A 26,165-nucleotide genomic window follows, 5' to 3' on the forward strand; every position below is an offset into this window, starting at 1 on the left:
GTTGATCATAAATGATCATTAAGGATCAAAATGAATTAGGATTTTACAAAAATGCTTTTAACATTCCGTGGAGTGAGCATTTCAGTTAAAATTTGCATGTGTTGTAATGGCAAAATTATGGCTAAAATAAAAAAAAAAAAAAAAAAAAAAGAAACTCAAGTAAAAATGATAAATATATTTCACTTAAAATTCTTTACAAAACTCTTTACATAAAGTCAATATTCAAATTTGCGACTGTCTTTAACAAATGCGTGTCATTTAATGAGCAATGTTTTGTCGATATATCAAACAATCGTTTCAACAACTTTCCACAGTTTACTAAAAGCATAATTTTAGAAATGAAACAAATCCTACCATTTGTAAATAAGTTAAATATATCGTTTAGTCTGTTTATAAATAAAAATTATAAACACAAAATGAAAAAATTACTAAAGAAAAGTTTTGAAAGTTAAATTAAATTTAACAGAAAAAAAAAATAAAGAGAAAAATTACGCAATGAGAATAACAAATTCAACAAATGAGACAAAAACATGAATTAAAAGCTAAAATGAAATTTGAAGTTTAAGTGATATTGGAAAAAAAAAAAAAAAAAAAAAAAAGCAGATGTTCATACCATCAACAAATAGAAGAAACTGTGGCACATGCATGCTTGCTGATGAAACAATATCTGGGTCATCTGACTCCAAACATTCCAAGTAAACATTTATCAAACTGGTTGCTTGACTAAAAAAAAAGGATTAGAAAAAGTTAGAATCTTTAAACTTGACACAAAGTGTGCTTTGTCCAAAATCCAATTGTTTAATATACATTATTACTTACCAAAAATAATTGACAAACTTTACAAGATTCTTAGTTGATTGACATTACATTCATTTTTTTAAATTTTAAATGTGTACTTGAAAATTACAACTCTGAAGCAATATAAAAAACCAAAATATGGCTAAAAGATTTTAAGACAACATTCCCAAACATCATTAAAGTCACAAATAAAGATAAATCACATACCATGGCTTATGCACACAATGCCTTAATAGCAATAAATGAGACTCGTTTCTGATTTCCTGAGACTGAGAGGTTGTTAATGAAGCTAACTCAGCCTAAAAAAAGGGTAAATTAATATGCTTGCTACTTTAAGTTCAAATGTCTTAACAACTTTTTATAAACTGCTATTACATAGATAAAGTATAAATATAAAAAAATACATATAATATGTAAATGAATATTAAGAAAATACTTAGTACAGAGCAGGGTTTTAAGGAGAAATTGCTAGAAAATATCTGGTTCAGAGCATAATTCAGAGGAATGCTTACAAAATAAACTTATAAAGCTATACCAAGAAATACTCCAAGATATCAACTCTTCTCTTTGAATTCTCATCCAAATCATGAATTACCTCTAGTAACTCTGGAAAAAACTCAAAATATTAATTTACTTAAGAAGTTTGAAAATTTTTTATTTCACTAAAAATAAATGAACAACATCATTTAAAATACTATCAACTATTTTCTATATAGAATTTTTTTAAACAACTTGTTAAAATAGAAATCTCGCAAAATTAAAAATATCTACTAATTAAGAAAGAATTTAGAAAGACAATTCACCTTTTTGATGACGATGAAATGTAACAAATCTAGTTTTTAATGAACTGAGTTGACTTTTATCTAGTGCTACAGCTGATGAAGCACATAAAGTGGCACCAACAGAATTATCTTTTGTTTTTATAAATGTACATATAGCAGTTAAGCTTTGCATGCTGGGGAAGCTGTACATTAAATCCCTAAGCAAAATTTTACAAGCAACTTGTAACATGCAAGATAAAGGTAGTTGCAATTTTAGAAAAGCATATGAAAAAATGAATAAAATAAAAAACTCCAAAATCCAGCCAAAGTAACATTTTGAAATATTATTCACAACCTGAGAAATTCATGAATGATATAGATAAAACTCTCTAAAGTTTATCTTTTGCCATATAGAACTAGAAGCATAGCTCCAAAAAATAAAATCAGGTTCATAGGACTTTTTTCTAAAAATTGGCTTTTAGTTCAATTGAACTTTATCACAGATATATATATATATATATATATATATATATATATATATATATATATATATATATATATATATTCAGTAGTTTATTGTAAAAAATTACAAAACTCTTTCATACCAATGTCTTAAAAATATTTGTAATATAAATTTACTAATACAAATTTCCAATTAAAATGTGAAATTATTTATTCAAAACTTGCTTCTTTTTTTTAACAAAAGTTTAGTTTAAAGTTGAACTAATAATTATTTTTAAATGCATTTGAATATTTTGGTTGATCTAACTGACAGCAAAATAATTATTTTGAAAATTAAGTCTCAACATATGAATGTTTTTGATAAAATTTGAATGAATTCAAAATCAATTTTTAGAAATAAACCCTTACAACTCAATTTTAATTTTTAGATTTTCTGAACAAGTGAGGCTTCTAGTATTATTTGCCAAAAGATAGATTAGAGAGAATTTTGTTTATCATTTATGCACTTTTCAGGGTTTGTATTGCTTGAGAAAAAGAAATGATTGATTTTCCTATTGACTGATAACTTTATCTTTTCTAAACTTACATGAAAATAAACTCATGTTGTGACAGCACTTTAGCAGCATCTGAATTTCCAGAAGATATATATCCATTAACTAGTTCAACTAATTTACTGACCACAACTGCACATTGATCAGGATTGAGACAAGGAGACTAGAGTCATGCAAACAAAGTGTTCATACATTCTTTTTAAAACAAAACAAAAAAATACAAAAACGAAGAATAAAAACTTTAACTTCATACCTGGATAAGCTGTAAGAAAACATCAACAAGAAGCTCCATTGTTGTTTGGGATAGCTACAGATAAATATGATAGGCATCTAGTCAACTTTGAACGATAAGAAAATAACAATAACAACAAAAAAATAACATTTAAATAAAAAGTAAAAATAAAAATAACTGCAAAGATATCTTGCTGTAAAAAAATAATATATTGTAGCATATTAAAATAGTATATTATAGTATATTAAAACAATATATTATAGAAAGCATTATTTTCAAAAATAAGTAAATTGATACTTCATTTTGCATGAAAATATGCGGTCGAAGCAAATCACATAAATTTAAGACATGCATGAATAAACGAAAACTTTGAGTAATTCGAAATGTTGCAGGTGATGCACGACTTTTACCCTGTAGCAGTGATAAAATAAGTGGCAGTTGCCTGAAATAAATTATATTTATTAAATAAACCAATCCTAAATATCATGATATCTTTATAAAATAAATAAATTTAAATATGTTTTAAATTTTTAATAATCAATAATTAAAAATTTTTTAAAAAGTTTAGTAAAACACAAGAATATAAATCAAAAAACCTGGAGTACAAATGAGGGTGATTGTAGGCAATCCTCCTTATAATTGCAGATACACTTTGAAACTTTTCTTCCCAAGATGAAGATCCATCAGGTTCAGCTATTGATAGAATCAAACGATGAATGAGTTTATCAACCTAAAAATTGTAGAAAAAAAAGAAAAAACATACTTTCATTCCATAGAAATAAAAAATGGTGAAGGTAAAAAAAAAAGAAAAAATATTCACCACAGTTTTTTGTTGTTGCAGTTGAGAAACATCAGTAAAATCATGTGACAAATCTGGTAGCAATAGAGGATTGTGCATATACACCAACTTTAAAAACATCATCAAAATGGAAGGTGGAAATCTTGAAGTAATACAACAACATAAAGTGAAATGTAAAAACTTTACAAAGTGCACTAACTTCAAATTAACAAAAATACCTTTTGACTTGTCGAGTCAGTTGGATAGCTTTCTTGAAAATCTTTGTTTGCTTACCTACCAAATTGAACAATAAGGGTAAGCGAGACTGAATTTTAACTTGCCTAGAATAAGAAAAAAATTTATATTAATATATTTTTAAATGTATGCAATATCTGAAAACAAATTTTTTACTTCAAAAAAAAAAAAAAAAATTCTGTTGGTTTATTTCTAAATAAAAAAAATAAAAGTAAAAAATTTTAGCTTCATTTTTCTTTATAAAATAAAAACAACTTAAAGAACAGAAAAAGACAGGTGAAACCCAGTTGAAAGTGTTAAGGAGCCATTCTTAAGGGAGCCATCAAATGGCTCCCTTAAGAATGGTTCCCTTAAGAAATGCAAACCATCAACCATTTCACTCAACTATATTGTGAATGAAGCTATACAACTGCAATGATGCTGATATATTAGAAAAATTATTGTCTGAAGAGTACCTACAAGAGTACCTATATAAACATACACACAAACTTACATATATGTATACTTATATACATATATTTTTATGCTGTGTGTATGCATGTAAATATATATGTATATATGGATGTATCTAAAATTATATATATATATAAATATGTGTGTATATATATTTTAATTTTTCAAAAACAACATAAGTAGCTCTATGTAAAAAAAACTTTTTTTTTTACATTTTGATTATTCCAAATAAGTAAATGAGATTTTAATTAAAAAAAGAAAATGTCAAAATAAGATCCAACCCTGTACTGCATCTCTTTAAACACTAAATATGTGATGGGGTGGTTTACAGTTTTTGAAAAGAGGATGGAATGGGATCCCACCCCATCCTACCACAGCTTGAGTACTGGTGATAGTTAATAAGGACAGAAAAAGTTTTATGTTACTTTACAACTTGATACAACATAATAAAATATGAAAGTAATTAAAATGTTTTACATGGATTCAAATATATAATAATTTGAACCTAAATAAAAGAGTGATTATTTTTACCTCAGCAACTCTAAATCTTCAGACTCTAAATAGAAAAATTTTATTGAAAAATTGATAAAGAAATATTTTAGGCAGTCAATAAAAAATGAACAGAGAGTAGAAAACTCTTTATAATGATGTAAAAGTAACTTAAAAATAACATGAAAACCTGTTCCTTCAGTTAACTGATTATTTGCTTCACAGAGGATAACTTGTATAAATCGATAAACTTGTGGAATTGTTAGGGTTAGGTTCAAGTGGTCACCAGATTCCTATTAAGAGTTAAAAATATTAGTCTTAAAAAGTGTTATATGCTGTAAATATTTCTTTTTTTGATAATAAGAATTTGATATAAATGAAAGTTAAATTACATTCAGTTTTCCAGAAAGTTCTTTTGCTTCTTTACTTTCACCTCCATACCACAATCTTGGGTTCTCAATCATTAGGCCAATTACATCTAAGCATTGTTTTGCATTTAATCTAAATTAAAGTTTTTCCATTACAAAGAAAAATGCAAAAAAACTTAGATTTACAATGGTAAATTGATACAAAACTAATAAAACCTAAACTCAGAGCATAAAAGAAAATATTATCAAACAGACAAACCCTTTGACATCTGAAGCAGCATCAAGTATCCAGTTAAAACAGTCTTCTAATGTTGAATTTTGGGCTTGATGTGTCAACAAAGAAATTAAATATGATTTGGCTTTTAACACAGAAGGTAAGGTGGTCACCCCATTTGAGTACTTGAAAATAAGTTGACGCTGCAGTAAAGGGTTAAGACATAAAATCTCTGGATCAAGTAGATCAAGAAAGCTGACTATAATTCCAACAAACTTTTGTTCAACTACATTCATTAACTCAACTGAAACAAAAGTCAAGTTATTTTAAAGTGTAAAAATTCTTTTAAGAGTTTAACCTTAAAAATACCTCTGAAAATTAAAATATAAGAACATACTTAATATATCAATGCACAATCTTCTTGCTTGAGAGTTTGTTGCACCAGCACATAACACTTGTATAAATATTTCAAACATCAACTCGAAACAACTTGAAATCAACCTTCCAACTTTAAGTCAAATAATTTTAAAATGAAGTGTAAACTTTTAAAGCAACAAATATAGAAGCAGTAAATACAACACCAGTTTAAAAAACAACAGTAAGGAAAAGTAGAATTACAAAATAATTTTTTAACAGAACATTATAAATTCAGGCTAAGTGCTTGGACACTTGAAATTATCAGAACAAAACTGATCATAATATACAACTGATGATCACAACCAAAGTTAAATCCAACTCTCTTTTTTTTTTTTTGAAACAATGAGCATTTTTTCAATCTTAAAACTTTATTTCAACCATAAAAACTTTTTTCTAACAATGGTTCTGAAAGATTTTCTTTTTCCTTTTATCCCTTTCAATATTATCTTATCAATTGGTCGGAATTCTCATATACTTTTGTTACAAAGAAAGCAGCATTTCAAGGTTTTTTGGATCTTTTTTTATTTTTGGCTTTTACTAAACTTTTCAGTAATTTTTCTATACTCTAAGCTACTTTCATGATCATTAACAATCACTTGCTGTAACTCAACACTAATTTCGAAGGTCTTAGACATTTTGTAAAACTTTTTGAAACAAAACAAAAGAAGTAATTATTAAAATATTTAAAATTTCACTCCTGCGGTGTAGATATAAGAAAAAAAAAAAAAAATTACCATCAAATGTAATCAAAAAATAAACTTACAGCACTAAATAAATCAATAGGTAAGGAATACTTATGTTGTATATAAAATTGCACATTTAATGTTATATACTAAATATAACCAATCATAACAATTTACCATAATTAACTATCAACACAGAATTATTCTTTACTTTCATGTTTACACATATTCTTTTTATTTATAGCAGTAAAGAATAAACACATTAGAGTATGAAAATAAAATTTAGTATTTTGCGAGGGGTATGAATAATTTTTTCGCATACTATGCATAAAAAGAAAACAATAAAATGCATGTTCTAATAGGTTTAAAAAGATAAAAGTCAACCTGAAACCCACTGATCTCTGGATACTTCTGTAATATCATCAATCCTTTTAATCTCCATAAGAACAAAATGCATACAATTTATTGTTGCTTTACTCCCTGACCGTATAAAATCTCCCAAAACTTTTGTAATTTTTTGAGGAACTTTTGCTTTGTCTTCTGTTAAAGAAAACTTTCTACATAAACCATCAAAAACTATTTTTAAAGACTTGGTTTTTTGTGCAGAACTCAATACCAGAGATTTTAGAAGAGCTAAGAATACTTCACTGTGATGAAAGTGAAGCACAAGCAGCTTTAGTAGCAACGCAGATTGATTTGATGCACAGAAACCTTCCAGAAACTTTTCATTTACCATCAATTCATTCAGAGATGAGAGAACCATCTCTGGCAATCTTTCATTTTTCTTTTGAACACTGCTCAAAGCAAGATTTTTTTTCAAATTATAAAAGATATTTTTCCCAGAGCAACCAATAAAAAACTGCTCTAGACATTCTTTAACATTTTGGTGATTGAATTCAAAAAAGCTAAAAAAATAAAAACAAAAGAGTAATAACAACCACAAAAAACACATTGCATTTTACTTTTATAGAAAAGAAATCACAACCTTACAAAATCAGCTACTTTTTCTTTTGTTTTCAATAGCAGTTTACAATTGCTAAGATTGCTTGCAATATCATCAATAGACATAATAGAGTTATTTTTATACAATTGCTCTAACGTTTCATAAAATATTTTCCCGCTAACAACTCCTAATTGCCAGTTTAGTTCTACCCATTGACAGCACAACTTTGTTAACCCTTAAATTAAATGAACATTTAAACATCAGCATTACAACATTAAAAAAAAACCTGGAAAATTTCAAAAACAATTCATAAGAGCGAAAGCGAAAACAAAAAAGAATGTGCAAAAAAAAAAAAAAATAAACAAACCTACAAAATATGTAAAAGAATGTTTTTAACTTAGCAAAAATAACTAAAATAAATAACTCATGAATGAAAAATCTAGTAACACTAATCTTAAAAATTAAGTATTACTAAATTCTTAAAATAAAAGTATTACTAAATTCTTCATTTCTGAATTATTTACAATAATGACCTATTTAACAGTAACAATTTTTAATAGTTATGATTTATTCCTTAATAATTGCAAAAACTGAACACAAAATTTACCATTTTGTTTAACTAATTTTTGAACATCTTTAGCATCAACTTGGCAATAATCATCTAGTGCATCTAATACCATACTAATACTTTCCAATGGTAGCCCTGAGATGGTTGTTAATGCCAATATCTCATTTAAAGTCATTAATTTCAAAGCTAAAAAGAAAAATGTCACAAAAAATTTTGCAGTAGTAAAAAAGTTCCATTTGAGTTTGATAAACTCAACTTTCATTTGAAGAAAAAATGCTCCAAGTTTGCTAGAAAACTTTAAAATCAAAACAATAACAGAAAAAACAACAACAAAAACAAACAACCAAAAAGCTTATTTAGTCTTGAAAACTTTCTCATAAATTATATATATATATATATATATATATATATATATATATATATATATATATATATATATATATATATATATATATATATATATAATAAATTTTCAAAAGTTTAAAACTGCTCAAACAGTTTTTATTTTTTTTTACCTTTTTTTACAAGGTATGGGTTGCTTGACTTAATCAAAGCATCACACAGGAAACCATTAAATACATTGTTTTGTGAAAATTTCACATTTTCTGAGCAGAGTAGATCCATAACAAATTTATAACATTCTAAATTACTGTTCTCTGGCTTCTTTGCCAATATAAAAATCACAGCCTGAATGGCTTCCACAAACACTATCATGGAGTTGTTAGCATTAGCACTGTTAGTATCCCAAGTTACTAAAACAAGCTCATCTGGTTGCTAAAGTAAAATGAAATAAAACACAATGTCTTTCTAAAGAAATAAAAGAAAACTAAGTTTACTACATAAATTAAATGTAAACTATAAAACATGAATTTTTTATGAACTTCTTAAATAAAACCTTCATAAAAAAGTCCTTAAGAAGTTCAGATTTTACAATGAAGATTATAATACTTGACCTAAAAGTAAAACCATGTGTGAAGCAAAAGTATATTACCATGAAAGCATAGCAGTTACTGCAGAGAGAAATAGATCATTATTTTAAAGGAAGAAATTAAAATGAAATTATTAACAATTAAAAAATTTGTATAGTAAACTGTTTGAAAATATTTAAAAAAATTTTAAAACAACCCTAATTGATTGAAAACAGCTAAAAAAAACTCATTATGGTCAGCTATTTAAAAATTCATTATGGTCAGCTACTTTACATAGATGAGTGCTTCCACTTATTTTGTAGACTATGGTGACAAGATAAATGCAAGTTTTTACTTTTAAAGTCCGAAACTGATAAACTTCATCCAAATCATGATTGTATATTACAATATGATACTTTACCAATTCACAAGGCTTAAATATGTCAGGGTTACTGTCATAAAGAATTTATACTGTAATGGGAAAAACTAATAGTGAAAACTCTGTAATGCTATAGAATCATGTAATTGTAAATAATATGTGGTTTATGTTGTGATAGATTTGAGCAGTTTTGTAACATGGTTTATGTTGTGATAGATTTGAGCAAGATTGTTTCATCTCATGATACAGTTATTTAATTTTTTTGTGAAAATAAAGAAATAGTTTACAAACAAAAGTTATATGTATCAAGATGCTAAAACATTTATATAGAAGACCAGGACATTTTAAAAAACTGCTTAAAATTTTTAAAAGAAATTATGCGCCTTATAATTTTAAACTACTTGTTATTCAATGAAGGTCACTCAGTTTTGTATAAGTTGAGGTGTTCAAAAGCCAAATCAATTAACTCCACTTTTTGAATTTTTTTAAAATTTGAATATTAAATCACTTGAGTCCTAAGCTTTTATATTCATAAAAAATTTAAATGACTAAAACAAATTTATATTTAAAAGGAAATTTCAAAACATGCTGCACATTATTCTAACACCTCTACACTTCTTCTTTTATGAATCAAATTGATAAGTGACCAGCTCATATAGAAAACCTGATTCATACAACCTGGTGTCAAATTTGAATAGAAAACCAGTATGTAATAGGAAATTGTTAAATCAGGGCAAAAAAATATTTTCTAAACTCAACTGTGGTGTTTCCTGATTCAGAATTAAAAGGAACTCAAAGTAATCTTTTTAAGAGAATAATAAACAGATATCTTTTTAGTGGAATTTAACTTATTAAATCTTAATTGTAAATAAAATAATATCGACACTTATTTCACAATTTATTATTCAACAAAAAAAAAAAGAAAAGAAAATATTTATAAGAAAAGTTCACCTTTGCATTAGTGAAAGAAGTATCACTTTTGACTAAAGATGACTGGAAATAATGGAGAAACACTTTAAGCATTTCAGAACTCATATCATCTCCTCTGCCTAAAAGTTTATTGATTATTGTTTTACGCTTGATTATCAAGTGTGACAAATCTTTTACAAACATATGAAACATTTCAGAGGTTTGATTAAAACTGTATCGAATCAGAAAGGCAATGTAAGCTTCCAAGCGTGATATTACCACTTCTACTCGCAAAGACTGGATAAAAAAAATAAAAATAAAAGATTAGGAAGAAATAAGCAGGACGATATGCAATAAAACTAAGCATCTGTTTTTGAAAAACTTGTGTTATGGTTATTAAAACAGAACATGAACATTTTATTGTTAAATCTAAATAAAGAAATTTATGAGGGCTGACCTTTTGAAGGGATTTCATTAAGTAAGGCAAAAGATCTTCAAAATAAGGGAGTGCAGTTAATTTCTCATGAAGCCATCCGTATGTATCATCTTTTATGATCATCATTTTATTAGCTTTTTTTTCCATTTTTATTTCATCTATTTCCATTTGTTCTTCACTTCCAATGCTTAACCTGCTGCATTTCTGTAACAAAAGAATTGATTGTAAACCATCAACAGAAATATCCCGATCCACCATATCAGATGATGACCAGCGACTGACAAAGTATTTCACAAGTTCCTTTGAGGATTTGGAAGTTGCTTCGTTTCCGATAAGCAGATCTTGCAATCTAGAAGCAACTTTTGGTTTGATCTGTTTGCTTTTTATGTTCAAAGTATGCTTCATAAGAAGAAACTCGCACAAGCATTGAACAGGAAGAGTATTTAATGAAGATTCACTCGATTGAACAAGATCCGCTAACCATGGCATGGCTTTTGAGGTGCCCTTCAAAAAAAGCTTTAATGCATTAAGACCAATCTGATACATGTCAATTATAAGTACAAAAGCAAATAAATTATACAATTTTACTACATTAAGTAACAAGGTTTTGAAACAAAATGTAAAATGTTAAGTAAGAATGAGGCAATAGTGAAAACTCATGTCATTCAAAATAATGATCATTTACAACTTCATGCAGAGGTGTACACACAAAATTAATATTGTTGATTTAAGTGGTAGAAAAAAAGTAGAGCAGCAAAAAATAAGTAAAAATACTTGAGCTTGAATAATAGCAAGTAGAAAATCGGGAAATCGACTCTGGCAAAGTAACTCGTTTAACTGTAGACTTTTGTTGAGGTGCTTTAACTTTTCAATAATGTTGACTGGTGGTTGTCGGGGAAGTCCACAAGGATCCAGACTTATTAGCTGGCTAATTAATAAACTTGTACTTTCAGTTATAACAGCACCGCTTGTTGCAGCAGCTAAATGACTTTCAAATTCAACAATATCATCTTTTTCAGCGCGAGAAACCTGAGAGTTTTTTAAAATTTCTCATTAAATTTAATTAAATTCAATTCTCATTAAATTTAAACACAAAAGGTATCTTATTTTCTATAATATTCTTAAAATACCTGAAGCTCATTAGCCTGTATTTCATCTGGGGAGAATCCTTTAACTGCAAGTGGAGGAAAAGAATATGCACTGCAAAGAAAAAAAAAAAAAAAAAAAAAAAAAAAAAAATCAAAAAAGAGTCTTTTTTTTACTTTAATCAAATTATTAGACAAGAACAATTATTGTATTAATATATCTAAAATTTCTATTTTCATGAATGCATTACCTGTGACTCACACACTATTAGATCTAGTAATACAACAGTCACATAGTTTATCATTATGTATATAATTGTCTCATTTAGTTATTCAAATAAATGACTTTTATCTTCATTAGATAAAAATCAAACAAAAAGATAAAAGCAATCCTATGTGAAATAGAATGATGACATTAAAAATAAAAATATTTAATTTATAAATTGAATAATAGTTCATTTAAGAAGCAAGTTAGTTTAAAAACAAACCCTGTAATGATCATTTCCATCATACATCTAGCTGTAGGGTATTCTTCCCAAACACGGGCACCTAAATAGTATTTTGATTCAAATTTTTTACCAGAAATATACATTGTGGTACCAGACTAAAAAGGTCTGTTGTTGGAAGCATAAAAAAAAATCCAAGTTCCTCAAACTTTAAGAGTTTACAGTGGCATGGTGCAGGAAAAAAGCAATCAAATTTTAAAAGCTAAACTGTTTATTAAAAAGAAAATCTAGGTCCAATAGATTGAATAAAGTTAAATAAATTAAGTAGATTAAGAAAAAGTTTTTTTATTAACAAAAAATAAAAACCTATTGTTAAAGGTTTTTTTTATAAATAAAAAATAAAAACCTATTGTTGAAGGGTTTGTAGCAACAAGCACCAGCAACACCCACCATGCTTTCCAATACAAATTACTAATTGCTAGAGTTGGAGGAATATATCTAAAAAAAGATTTGCTAGCTACAAAGATTTTTGGAGTATTATATAATCTAACAACAACAGTGAGGAGCAATAGAACATTTTACAACAAAAAAACAAAAAAAACTGAGTAATTACCCAACAGGAAGAGTGATGTCTTTTGGGTGAGTATAAGCTGATAAACTTAGAAGCATTTGAATAACTTCAGTTCGCTCAATAACTAGTCCACAGTTTCCTAAATATTTAAATAAAACAAATTTTTAATTGTGTAGCTATACATTAATAGTAACAAAAAAGTTATAATGCTATTTATTTATATGCACATACATACATACGTACATACATACATACATACATACATACATACATACATACATACATACATACATACATACATACATACATACATACATACATACATACATACATACATACATATATACATACATATTATCATATACATAAATTTACAGCAAGCAGGGAAATTAAAAAGCTACCAGGAAAATAGCAAAGAAACACAAAAGTATTAAATCTGCTATTTACCAGACTTTAATTTAGCAGCTCTGAGTACCACCTTTTCAATAATGTCAAGTGTGGCAGCACAATTGACAGGAAGATCATCAGCAAGGCCAATTAGATGAAGTCGTAACAAACCATCTTCCATTATAGGTATATCTTGAACCAATTGTAAAAAAGATCTAAATTCATTTATGTAATAGTATAGGTTTTTTTTTTTGATTTTCTTTAAATGATTAACATAACAAAGTAGGAAAAGTCTAAGCTAACTCTCAAAAAAATACTCTTGTGATTGTCCTAATGATAATAATATCACTTACTGCCGATCTGACTCAGGTGGCCAGTTATCTTTAGTGCAGTACTGTTCAGCAGGATCAAGGAACAAAATATGACGTAACCTGTAAAATGTGCTTAGTAGAATATGTAACAAATTAAATAAATTAACATAAATTTAAGTTAGACTGTTTTAAATAGGAAATAGATTAAATTTACAATCTTTTAATTCTTATTAAACTCAAATAAACCAAATTTATATAAAAAAAAAGCTAAATACAAAACTTAAAAAAAAGAAAAAGGAAAAAGTATAATTTTACCCTAAAACAAATTCCTTTTCATTGCATCGATAGATCGGCAATACCTTAGTATGAAAAAACCATATTGCATCTCGTTGAATTATTGATAACTGCTTTTGGAAAGTATTCAAATTTGAAAAATCTAAATATTAAATCATAAGAACAAGAAAAAAGACTTTTATGATAAATTTCTTTCTTCAACTAAAAATAACCCTTCAAAAAAAAAAAAAAAAAAAAGAAGGAAAATTTGTTAAATTACAGAACACAGAAAAAAAGCAAGTTATAGTTTGAATTTTGAAAGATCTTTCAAATGTAATACTCATTCTAACTTAAGCATCTTTAACTGGTCTCACCTTTGTTATCATGATGAGCATTTGACAATTCCTTGATTTGTGGAGAAATACTTAAAAAGCATCCCAGGCAAATAAGATCGATAACAGATGAAAACATTCTATCCTAAACAAAAAGAAAATCTTCAAAAAAACTTTCATTTTCTTTACTAATTTTACAAAACAAATAAGAAACTCAATAGTCATAAAAAGAAGTTAAATACAAAGATGATCTTTTTTATTACAAAATTTAATATTAAATTTTTTTCAATTTGCTTTAGGCTTCACATAAAAAGAAAATTATTTCAAAAAATTTTGAACATGTAGAACAAATGAAAAGTGACAATAACTTTAGGGAAAATATTTATCGTATAATTATTATGGTAGATTCATATTGGTAGTATGATGATGGATTCATGAAATTTGTTAGCTGATTCACCAGACATTAGTCATTATCATTACTTATCTTGATACTGTCTTTTACTGATGCAGCCCATTTTTCCTTAACAATTTAAATGTTTTCTTGGATTCATACACTGAGAGATCAAATATTATATTGTTTTATGAAACCTTTTATCCAATTATATAAGCTTTATTACATTGTATTATGCAACTTTTTATCAAATTATATAAGCCTTTTGCATTTTAATTTATTACTGTTACACTTTGGTGTTATAATTTCATAACCTAAAACCATGTTACAAGAAGAATCAGTCTGCAGAAAAGTACTGAAGCAGAGCCATCTTCACTAAGGATAAGAAGTAGTCAGTGTACAGAGTGTGCAACCAAAGTGATTAAGATTTATTTATTCTCAGGAAAAGGGCCTTAACAGAAGTATATTTAATTCTGAAGATTGTTTAGTAAAAAAAAACTTAAATGTAAATTGTACAATATGAAGGTTTTATGATTATCTATAGAATGATAGAGAATCAAAGTTAGTTTGCAAAGGTTGTGACACCATTGAGTTAAGAAATGCAAAGTAACAAGTTTATTCACATTGAAACACTTTTTGCTTCAAATCCTTTTACAGCGATCAGTTTGTAATACTTGAATTTTACAAAAACATCACTTATTTTTTGTTGCATTATTGGTTTTGTAATCAACTAATAAAGAAAACCTCAATTTTGAAATTCTGAAACTTTCCTGTGCTTACTCCTTGTAACATGTGAAAATACAAAAATGAAAAATTGAAGGGTTTAAATTTCATCATTGTAAAAGAGTAAATTGACATAAAAATAACCAAATGCAGTAATCAACTTATTTTTATGAATTGATTTTTTTTCTTTAAAGGTTTCAAAGTTTAAATTAAAGGAATAAAAAGTATTTTGTTTATATTAGGACAAAAGTACGTTATATTATAGGATTGTAAATGTGAAAATGTTACAACCAAATTTTGCTAATTACTTTAAACATAACCAAGTTATATTTTTAATGTTTAAACTACTTTTTAGTACAGTCACCATACTGTTCTTGAGAAGACACCAATTTTTACCTTATAAACTTGATCCAAATCAGAAAAGCTAACATCACATCTTTCCTGCATCAAACCACGACAAAATTCAACCATATTCATTTCATACTTTAGCATGCGAACTATCTCTCTCAGCAATGCTCTGATGGGTCGTATAAAGTCTTCTCTAAATAATTCAGCTCAAATTTTTTATGTAAAGTTTAAGTTCTAAAATGCCTAAATTAATTTTTATGAGGAAATTTTAGCTTTAAAAGAAACAGCCTTGTTAACTTGAAAAACTGGATAATCATCAAAACCTTGTTTTATTTTCTTTTTTTGTTCAAGGTCGACAAAGCTAAAAAACTATCAGCTCTTAAAAAAATATATATAAAGCCAAATAACTACATATGTATTTAGAATTCAGATTTTCTAGTAGATGAATGTGTTCAGGTTTTAACTTTTTTTTTTTTAAAAGAAAAAATATTGATTGCATAAAAAAGATCCATCCTTCAAATACAATAATTTACCTGTTGCATAAGAGTTCAAGAAAAACAGCTGATAAATGCTAAAATCAGACAATAAGTCAGTTAATATACATTTAGAAAATTAACAAAAATGATATTTAATTTCAAAATATCTATGTTTGATGTGCATAACAGCCCTTATCATTTTATGTTAATAATGTGCAATTATTAGATCTGCAACTTAAGGGATTTGTTTAAACCAAGTTTTTTAAATACCTGAGCAGATTTTTCTGGTTCAGAAGAGAAAATAACAGCCAGAAGACTCATGTTATTTGGGTTTCGCTGTTGACTGAGCTCATTGTAAACAATATGCTTCAAAACAGTTCCTAAATTGTCAGGATGCTGTTCCAACAATTTTCTAAAAAAAAAAGGGAATAAATTCTTTTTAAGGTTATACAATTGGTAGAGGATGTTATGTTTGTTGTGGAATAAAAATTTAACATACTTTATGCATTGAATGTAATGATTAACAAGGGGTTTCTGCTTCAAACGCATGCGAATGAGATTTCCAATAACATCTACATCACTTACTGAATGTGTATTACAGTTCAAAGCTACTGACATTAGCAAGTCTTGAGCAGGTCTTGTCAACTAAAAATAATTTAAACCAAATAACAATTTTAATAACTATAACTAGTTACATTATAAAAAAAGAAATTTTTATAGGATTCAATAAAAATACTTTAGGGTTTTGTATCCATGTTTCAATTTTTTGTGAAGCCAATAACCTGACATCAACATAACCGCAGACAGTTACAAGGAAACGTAATAAGTTCCGTGAAACACTGTCAACAACTTGCCGTTTGTTAAGCTGTTCCTTAACAATATCAATAATGTAATTCATAATTGCTTGCTCATCTTTTTGTGTAATATATCTAAAAATCAATTAGATTAAAAATATACTGCTTCAAATATGGTTTTTACAGCTGAGAAAAATTTGTTCTTTTCCAGTTCTTAACATTTATTAACCATAATAACTAACCTAACATACCTAATATATCGAAATATTAATAAAAAAAAAGTCTTTACCTATTCACAGCACTTGCTGAATCATCTGCTTCAAGGAATATTCCAGCTTCCACCAAAAGTCTCTCCTCTTCAGTTTTTGCTTGTTTGGGTAGAGGCTGAGTACCAAATACTGATATGATATTTGCCACAAAGTCAGTATTGTTTTCATTATCAACCCAGGAACGATCACCTAAAGCATCTTCAACATAGACCTTAGAAAATCAAAAAAAAAAATTCAATTTAATTGATAAACTTAGACAGCAGTAGAGTTCTAATTCAGATGCAAAAAATACAACATCACTTATTTTTATTTTTATGAAATTTTGTTAAGGGTCAGAAGGTATTTCTTTTACGTTTCAAACCATCAGAATTACAACAAGTTTAACAGTTTTGATACATACAAGGTTTTTTTTTGGCACTTAAATCTTTGGCATATTTATAAACTACACTCATTTTTTGTATCTTTTGTAACCAATTTACAACTTTACTCAAACATTTAAGATGCAAAAAAGTTTACAAAGTTACAAGGTTAATGCTTATGACAACTCCTAAGAAAAGCCTTTGGAGGTATGAATATATGATGGTATGAGGTATGATGGTAGGATAATGATGAAAAAGAGAGATGTTCAATTTTTAAAATGTCAATGAAAAACACATTTAATTAGCAAGTTTCAACAAGGATATTTTTTCTTTTAGACATATAGTGCATCTTTTTTCAGTTTGATGCATGAATGAGGCTCTCGAGATTGATGATAATGAACATTTATCACTTGTTTTTTTTTGTTTTTCTTTGATTGGATGCTTTTCATTGAACGTTAGCTTTCAAATCTGGCAAATCAAACATTCAAAGTTTAGAGAAATTCCAGTAAGTGGTCTTATATGACTTAAATCACAATTAAAAAGCTCAGGCAGTAAATTTTGGTGTCAACTTCATGCTATTTTTTGAGCAGCTTTGAGCAGTTATCACAGACTCCTCTTGCAACCTTTTATTGTTAAAATCCAAGTTTATATGCTTTTCAATATTAAATGTTGCAAGTTCTTCTTTACATTTTTGTAAACATAGAAAGTACAAAAATTTGTTTAGAAAACTAATAAAATCACAATCAATTTCTTTTTGCACTTTACATTGAAAAAAGTTAGTCATTTAAACTATGCATTAGGCATTGGTTAATCTGATGAAACAATTTTTCAAATTTTGAATGTAACAAAAAAGAGGGAAAGGGAGGGTAAACTTTAAATATTTTATCATTTTTAAATTTAAAGCAATTTAGAAATAATTATAGAGCAAACTATGAATAATTATAAAACTGTCAGTGGATGGTAACTTTAGATTTTTCTTGCTTTATTTCTACTACCTACAACACTTGGTGGAGAAATGATTTTTTAACTCAGACTACAGTTATTTTTAGGGGTGTTATTCATCAAAATGTTGAAAACTGAACAACTCTCTCAGACAAAATCAAAATATTTCAAAATTTTGCACAGCTGCTATCGTATGTGAACTTTCATACCTCCTAATGTTTATGGAAATAGCCATAAACATTAATCTTGATTTTTACGAACCATGATTATTCTGTGAAAGATTTACCTTAAAGATTGAAAAAAAAAACAGAAACAAACTTACCTTTAAAAAGGATTGCGGCCAAGAACTTTCATTACTAAATGCATGGAACAAGATATTGCAAGCCATAATGCAGAGAAGGCTGTTAGACTTGGTTTTTGTCACTGTCCCAGTATTTTCTTTTCTCAAAAGCGCAAGTAAGAACTGTAATACAAAATTTATATTTGTTAAGGCCAAGTAAAACATTTTTCCTAAATCAGATTTTTGAATGAATTTTGAAACTTATCCATACTTAATTTTTTTGCTGCTATATTTTGCACCTGTGCTCTTTAAGAAATCAGACAGCCGCCATAAAAGTTAAGAAAGGAAAAATTCAAAAAAAGCTACGTATAGAATGAATGAAAACATCCACAAGGAAAAATAAACCAAAAATATGTGAAGCATGCAGTTTCCAACCTCCTCTAGTATATTCATTTTTCAAACCTCTAAAAAACCATTATGCTAAATTAGTTATTATTGTTATTAGTTATCTTTCAATTATATTAAATTACAACATGGCTTTCAGCAACTGTGTGAACAACAGAAAAGACATAATCTTTAAAAAACCAGTGCAACTGTTAAAAAAGAAAAATGATGAGAACTGGAGGAATTTGTAAGTGCAACATTAAGAAATTTCTGAAATGAACAAACTTAGACCATTATAGTTGTTGTTCTCACATGTTAAGATAAATGGCAATTTTTTTATTTAATGGAAAATAACTTTTAAATGTGTTACATTGACTTCTTAAAACGTATTTTAACTTTTTTTATTTTGTTTTTTCCATTCATGATTGTACAGAAAAACTGTCAAATAAGTCATTTTTAAAAAGTTTACTTTTAAAAACAAACGTAATCTTGCACAATTATTACCTCTACAACTGCTTTTGATTGAAAAAAAATTGGTTCTATTTTTGCTAGGTGAATAAGAGTAAGATACAGCATTGGATCAGGTTTCATTCTATTGACTTTAAGCTGTTTCAATGCATTGCACAGTAAACCTTCAATTCTATCTATATCTTGATTTGCATGAGCTAGTAAAACTTCATCTTCTAAATCCACAGCTTGTGCTTTAGTACAAATAAAGGAAGTAAAAATCACTTGAAGTATAAAGAACTCATTTTATTTTGCAAAAAAAGAGTAAACTTACATTCTATAAGCTTAACAGGAAGCACATATTCAGAGTCAAGTAATTTTAGAGAACTTCCACTTTCTTTACTTCTGTTAAATGAAGGTGAGAAGGTGCGCAGTTGCTTTGTAGTTGTAACTAAATACATGATGTTATGCATAAATATGCTAACATAATCATGCTAACAAATTGCATAAATACATGCAGAAGAAGTGTGGAAACAAAAGTGATAAATTAATTTAGATAAAGTATTAGGCAATAAATGTTTGAATTTTAAAAATAATCTTAATAACGGATACCAACCTGGATGAACTGGTGGTGAGATTATTTCTTTTCGCTTTTGTGCAGCAGTTGCTAAACTTGATTTTCTTGGTTGACCTTGCAAATGTTTACCAGCATCTGATTCTGGGCGAATTTTAGTTCCTGAATAATAATATTTTAAAGATTTTTAATAAGATATTTAGAAAAAAACTCATTATTGCTATGATTAATAGTGAACATGGATTTGAAAAATTTAAATTAAGTTAAAACAATTAATATGGTACACTTGCATTCCTGTTATAATAAGCTTATCAACTAAGTTAGGCTAAATCCAGGACAAAATTGTGATTGACTGAGATATTCTTTCATGATTGTTTTCAAGTGTTAAGTAAATTTTTTTTTTAAAAAAAACTTTTCTATTATTGATTAAAATGTAAAAACACAAGGCATATATAAAGTCAAGTACAAATACTATGTTAAAATTATACTTAGTACCATGAGGCCAAACCATTCTCATGTTAAAAAAATCAAATTTTAGAAATTAAACAGTTCATAAATCAATCAAAGCAATCAAAAAGAAATATGAAATTTAAGATATTTTTAAAATATGAAATAAAAAATCAAAGAAAAATTAGGACTGAAAAGTTAAAATACTGAATATAAATTATCAAATTTTATAAAGTTTTGAGTTGATAATGTTTTTCAAACAAGCATGTTTTATTTCATATGCTTTTTAAATTATCCCAGGCTTATGTAAGAGGATAAAATGTAACTGAACTCAAGGGTATAACGGAACAGTTTAAACTTTAAAAACTGATTTTCTCAAAATGAGAAAAATGTGTCATCGCTAAATTTTCTACTGATGTCTTCATTTGTAATCAATCAATTGATTGTTTTGAAACTATTTCATTTTTAAAGTATAAAAAAGTATTGCTTATGACTTTGTGCCTCCATCATGTACACCCAGAGTATATGGTGTCACACCTTAGATATGCTTCTAGATAACAGGGTCCACTTGAAATACAGACTCAAATTATAGACTTTTAACTATTAAAAGATATTCAGAAATACAAGACAATAAACAAGAATCTCTCTACAGCTGTACTCAAGACATCTTTGTCGTTAATATTCCTTGATTGAAGAACTGGTTGCTCTTTTCCTTAAGATAAATAGTAACAACCCTAAAAGTTGCTCTTGCATTTTTTGACAAAAAGTTTTGAAAGATACAAAGCAAATGCAACACAAAAGATGCCTTAAACAAAATAATATCAACTTTTCTTAAATCAACAAGAACTTTTTCTTGAACTTTGAAGAACTTCTTGAGTTTACTTGAAATTTCAATGAACTTCTTAGAAACAGATCCAACTTAGTGGGAAGTTTATGGTAAATGCCAGCAGAGTAAACAATTACAGCTAATTTCTGATGATTTTTGCTCCTGAATAAGTGATTTATCATTTAAAGTAAAAATATTGGATTAACAGAAGAAATAAAAAATGCATATACAAGCAAATTTTGGTGAAGACAAACAATCAAATAAGGTTAAAGTTGCTGACTAAAAAGTATGTCAGCAAAAAAACCCCTAGCTATTAAACCTTTTATGGTTAAAATAAATTAAACATAAACTCACAAGTAAAAATAAACAGTAAAACACCAATGTTCTAGCAACTGACCTGGTATCTTCCCTAGTGCAATCATATCACCTGGTAGAGGCAAAGCTAAAATAAATTTCATAAACTTACAATTTCATCAAAATAGTTAATAATAAAAGAAGCATAAAAATTTATAAAGGCTTTTAAAAAATTAGGTTTGTTAAAATTAGTGTTCGGCAAAATCAAATATACGTCAAACCTTTAAAGATTTGAATTTGAACTGTTCTTTGAGGGGATAGATTTGAATTTGATTTGACAAATATCTGGAGGATTTGGATTTGATTTTCAAATGTTCACTTTGTTCTCAATTTTTGCGTTTGAAAAAAAAACGCCAAATTTTACAGGCCCGCAAACATATATATCACTTTATTCCGGGGTCTTTGCAGTGGTTTCCGGAATGGCGGTCGCCTTTCAATAACGGAAAAAAAAAAAAAAAAAAGAGTTTTTAATTAAAGTTTGTTAATATTAAAGAGAAAGTAAAGAGCATAGAGAAAGAAAAAAAGAAAAGAAATGTAAACAAAGTACAAGATTAAAAGAAAAAACGTAGAAAAAAATATATGTAAAAATCAAAAGAAAAAATTGCAAATACAATTTAACCACAATAAAAATGGAAAAAGTAAAACAATAACGAATCGAAAAACATTCATTGAAAGAAACAATCATTCGAAAAAAGAAAATAATAAAAAAATATAATAATGGCTTGCTTGAAAGCAAAGAATTTTTTTTTTTAATTTTATTAATTTTCTGTGCGTTTTTGTATATTGTCTTGTATGTTTGTCTATTGTTTGTATTTTCCGTCGTGTATTCAAATTCAAATTTATTTTAATATTCGTTATTCTTATTTTCATTAATTATTTTTCATTATAATAGTTGCTATATGTCATTGTTTACTTTTACGTTTTATCAGTTTTAACTGTTTGTAACTGTCTAACTTTGTTTATGTAGCTATTGTATTTATAAAGACAAGTGACTTATATATAATTATTATTATTGTTATCATTATTATTAATATTATTTTTATTATTTAAACCATTATTATTTTAATCATTTTCATTAGGTGTTTACTTAATATTAGTATATTTACTATTTGTAAACAACCTTGAAATGTATCTATTTCAGAAATATATATTACATTCCTAATTATGTCGGATAATCCAGAACCCGAATCTTTTTCTGTTACAAAAACCACCAAACGTTCACAATCAATTGTATGGGATCATTTCACAGTTGATGAGCATGACAAAACCAAGGCCATATGCCAGCATTGTCCAAAGCACAAGAACAAGTATGCTTACAATAAAGGTGGGACAACAAATCTAATGAACCATTTAAATTCTCAACACAAAAGCAAATTACTTGGGGACAGAGAACCAAAGCAACGACGTTTAGATGACATGATAATGACACCAATCGTTTATTCTCCAGATCTATTCAATGAATACTTAGTTAGCTGGATTGTCAAGAATGATCAATCATTTAATGAGGTAGAGTCCAGCCACTTTCGTAAACTACTCACTCTACTGAAACCAAATTTGTCAATCATTAGTGCGCGCCAATTAAAAAGCCAGATAATGGACACTTACAACACCAAAAAACAATTGCTAAAGACCCTTTTTTTGAATCTTGACTCAAAGGTTTCATTCACCACTGACTGCTGGACATCACCCAACAACATTGCTTTTATGGGCATAACGGCTCATTACATTGACAAAGACTAGAACCTTCATGCCAAAACTCTTGATTTCAAATCCTTGCCTGATTCCCATTCAGGTTCAAATTTATCTAATGCATTCTTGTCAGTTTTGATTGAATTCGGTCTTACAAGCAAAGGAATGGGCATTACCTTAGATAATGCTTCCAATAATAATTCATTTATGGATATTTTAAATTCCAAGTACGAAATTAAAACCACCTTTGAGCATATCTGGTGTTTTGCTCATGTGCTGAATTTGGGCGCGCAAGCAGGTTTGGATGTTTTGAAAGATGATCTTGTAAAACTTAGAACAGGAATTAAAAAAATCCGATCCAGTCCTCAATCATATTCTAGGTTCAAAGGTTTCCAGCAATCAAATTGCACCTTAAAACCAATACTTGATGTCCCTACAAGATGGAACTCAACAGCTGATATGCTTAAACGAGCAATGGAATTAAAAGTTGGTTTCATTGCGTATTTTTGCGATTTTGACTCAACTGCAAACAATCCAGACTGTTGTCTATCAATTTCAGCAGATGTTTGGAACAGGTTTGAAACAATTGTTTTGTATCTTGAACCATTCAAGGAATTTACCCAGCTCATTAGTGGTGATTCATATTCCACATTGTCTTTGGTGGTTCCTCTCTTCAATATTCTTTTGGATCACATTACTGAATGGATGACCACAAAAACCAACCCTGAAGATAATCTACACCGCTCTACAGTTGCAGCGCTCGCAAAAATGTCAAAATATTATAATTTGACTAGTGACTGCTTTACTATCTGCACTGTCCTGGACTCAAGATTTGGTATTGAATATTACAAAAATGATAAGGGCGCAAACAGCGAGTCGTATACAAAGATTATGGACACAGTCAATTGTGAATATCAAATCAATTATGCCCCAAGCAATGGTACAACTGCTACAAGCATTCAAAACGTTTCAAAATATACCCCGTTCAAATCGCGTGTTTCATCAAACCCATGTAATGAGTTTGAAAACTATTGTAATGATACAAGTAAGATAGATGGCGGCAATAATAGCAACATAATACTTTGGTGGAAATCTCGATCTGACAAATATCCAAACCTATCCAGAATGGCCAGAGATTACCTGGCCATTCCTGCTACATCTGTATCATCAGAAAGGCTCTTCTCATTAGGAAAAAATCTTATTACTGACAAAAGAAATCTTCTCTCTGCAGATACCATTCAAGCTTGCCAGTGCTTGAAGTCTTGGTTGGATTAAAAAGAATAAAAGAAGCTGTAATGTGTGAGAAATAGTAACAAATGCTGCAATATGAATAAAATTTATAGATTCAGATAACTAAAATTAATAAATGAAATAAGTTAAATAACGTTCAAATATACATCAAATCTTGGAAAGATTTGAATTTGATTTAAATTCAAAATAGGAAGATTTGAATTTGGCCATTTCAAACATTTGACGCATATTTGATCAAACTATTTGAATTTGTGCCGAACACTAGTTAAAATTTCTTGATTATGAAATAATAACATTGTTTGGCAATTTATATACAACAGTACTTATGCATATATATATATATATATATATATATATATATATATATATATATATATATATATATATATATATATATATATATATATACATACATAAGTTTATACAACGTTGTATACACTTATATATGTATGTATGTATGTATATATGTATGTATGTATGTATGTATGTATGTATGTATGTATGTATGTATGTATGTATGTATGTATGTATGTATGTATGTATACACATATAAGTATATACAATGAATATCTAAGTGTGCATATAGCATATAAACCTACTTCTTTTCAGTCGAGGCTTTGGGCCAGGGTTTGCTCTTTGTTTCTCCATATATTATTTAGCCTCACTTAACTTTATTGCCTATTAAAATTCTAAAAAAATATGTAAGAAATTCAATGTATAAAACTAAATAAAAATACTTTAACACTTGACATGCACATGTCAAGTGTTTAAGTTTATAAACACAACATACACAAAAACACACATAAATTTATGTATGTTTATGTATATGTATGTATATATGAATGTATTTAAGTATATGTATGTATGTATGTATGTATGTATGTATGTATGTATGTATGTATGTATGTATGTATGTATGTATGTATGTATGTATGTATGTATGTATGTATGTATGTGTGTGTATGTATGTTAGTATGTTAAAATAGACTTTAAAGAACTTTTTCATGTTTATTATGAATAATTCACTGAAGTGCTCAACCTGAATGATGGATAACAATACTAGTCAGCAACAGAAATTTTTTATCATTTGTATTTTATATAATAATCTTTTTTTTTTTTTAACATTGAAATGCTGGATCTGTTGACACGTTTTTTCTTTTAAGTTGATGATCAGTTCAAAGTCACTTGTCATTCAGTCTTTACCTGTTATTTTCTTGATTTCTAAAGTCAGCAGCTAAATCCTTATGCTCAGGGATCTAACGCTGGTTTAACATTAGTTATATTCCTACAGTTTTACATAGGAAAAACAAATTATAGTTATTTTTATTCATAATTAGTTCCATACTCTTTTCACCAGCAAAGTTTATCATGGCAGGGAGACAGCAAATTACATTAAATGAATTAAAAAAAATTTAGATTACTAAGTTTGCAGCAATTTTCCTAATTTAATTTTACTTGGTATTATAAGCTTGAGTTTACTATTAAGAAATGAAAATTATCACTATCGTGTATTTATTAGTCGTATAATTATGAGTTTCAGGATAATAGACAATAGACTGCCTTATCTCAATTTGGTTCGGTTTGGAATTAATGTTTAAACAG

The 26,165-nt window shown here is 27.5% G+C and overlaps 1 protein-coding gene across 2 annotated transcripts; it reads right to left on the reverse strand.

Annotated features, from left to right (window-relative positions):
* Window positions 1–160: 160 nt before the first annotated feature.
* LOC149887363 (integrator complex subunit 1-like) lies at window positions 161–25,875 on the reverse strand. 2 transcript variants are annotated; one of them, XM_090090993.1, is made up of 44 exons: window positions 25,767–25,875; window positions 25,163–25,252; window positions 21,667–21,711; window positions 20,039–20,158; window positions 19,757–19,873; window positions 19,480–19,676; window positions 18,634–18,774; window positions 17,031–17,221; window positions 16,684–16,876; window positions 16,447–16,592; window positions 16,218–16,359; window positions 16,005–16,042; window positions 15,520–15,664; window positions 14,052–14,154; window positions 13,720–13,840; window positions 13,447–13,524; window positions 13,154–13,308; window positions 12,749–12,845; window positions 12,542–12,633; window positions 12,178–12,238; window positions 11,735–11,804; window positions 11,379–11,633; window positions 10,626–11,108; window positions 10,211–10,465; window positions 8,488–8,746; window positions 8,012–8,158; window positions 7,447–7,639; window positions 6,846–7,366; window positions 5,759–5,869; window positions 5,407–5,665; window positions 5,172–5,280; window positions 4,970–5,072; window positions 4,822–4,846; window positions 3,822–3,923; window positions 3,625–3,745; window positions 3,401–3,534; window positions 3,102–3,246; window positions 2,826–2,879; window positions 2,608–2,735; window positions 1,602–1,777; window positions 1,334–1,404; window positions 1,006–1,097; window positions 614–723; window positions 161–318 (listed from the first exon to the last, which is right to left on the reverse strand). In XM_090090993.1, the coding sequence occupies exons 2-44, from the start codon at window positions 25,209–25,211 to the stop codon at window positions 206–208; spliced, it is 6,267 nt and encodes a 2,088-aa protein (XP_089947119.1). In that variant the 5' UTR covers window positions 25,212–25,252; window positions 25,767–25,875; the 3' UTR covers window positions 161–205. The 2 variants fall into 2 exon arrangements, with proteins under 2 accessions (XP_089947119.1, XP_089947117.1); XM_090090991.1 differs by lacking the exon at window positions 25,767–25,875 and having other exon boundaries at window positions 25,163–25,300.
* Between the last annotated feature and the right edge of the window lie 290 nt (window positions 25,876–26,165).

Source organism: Hydra viridissima, unplaced genomic scaffold (genome assembly GCF_058129835.1).
Source record: "Hydra viridissima isolate aposymbiotic clone 2 unplaced genomic scaffold, HvirCarnegie_v1 scaffold_6, whole genome shotgun sequence".
Taxonomy (NCBI): Eukaryota; Metazoa; Cnidaria; class Hydrozoa; order Anthoathecata; family Hydridae; genus Hydra; species Hydra viridissima.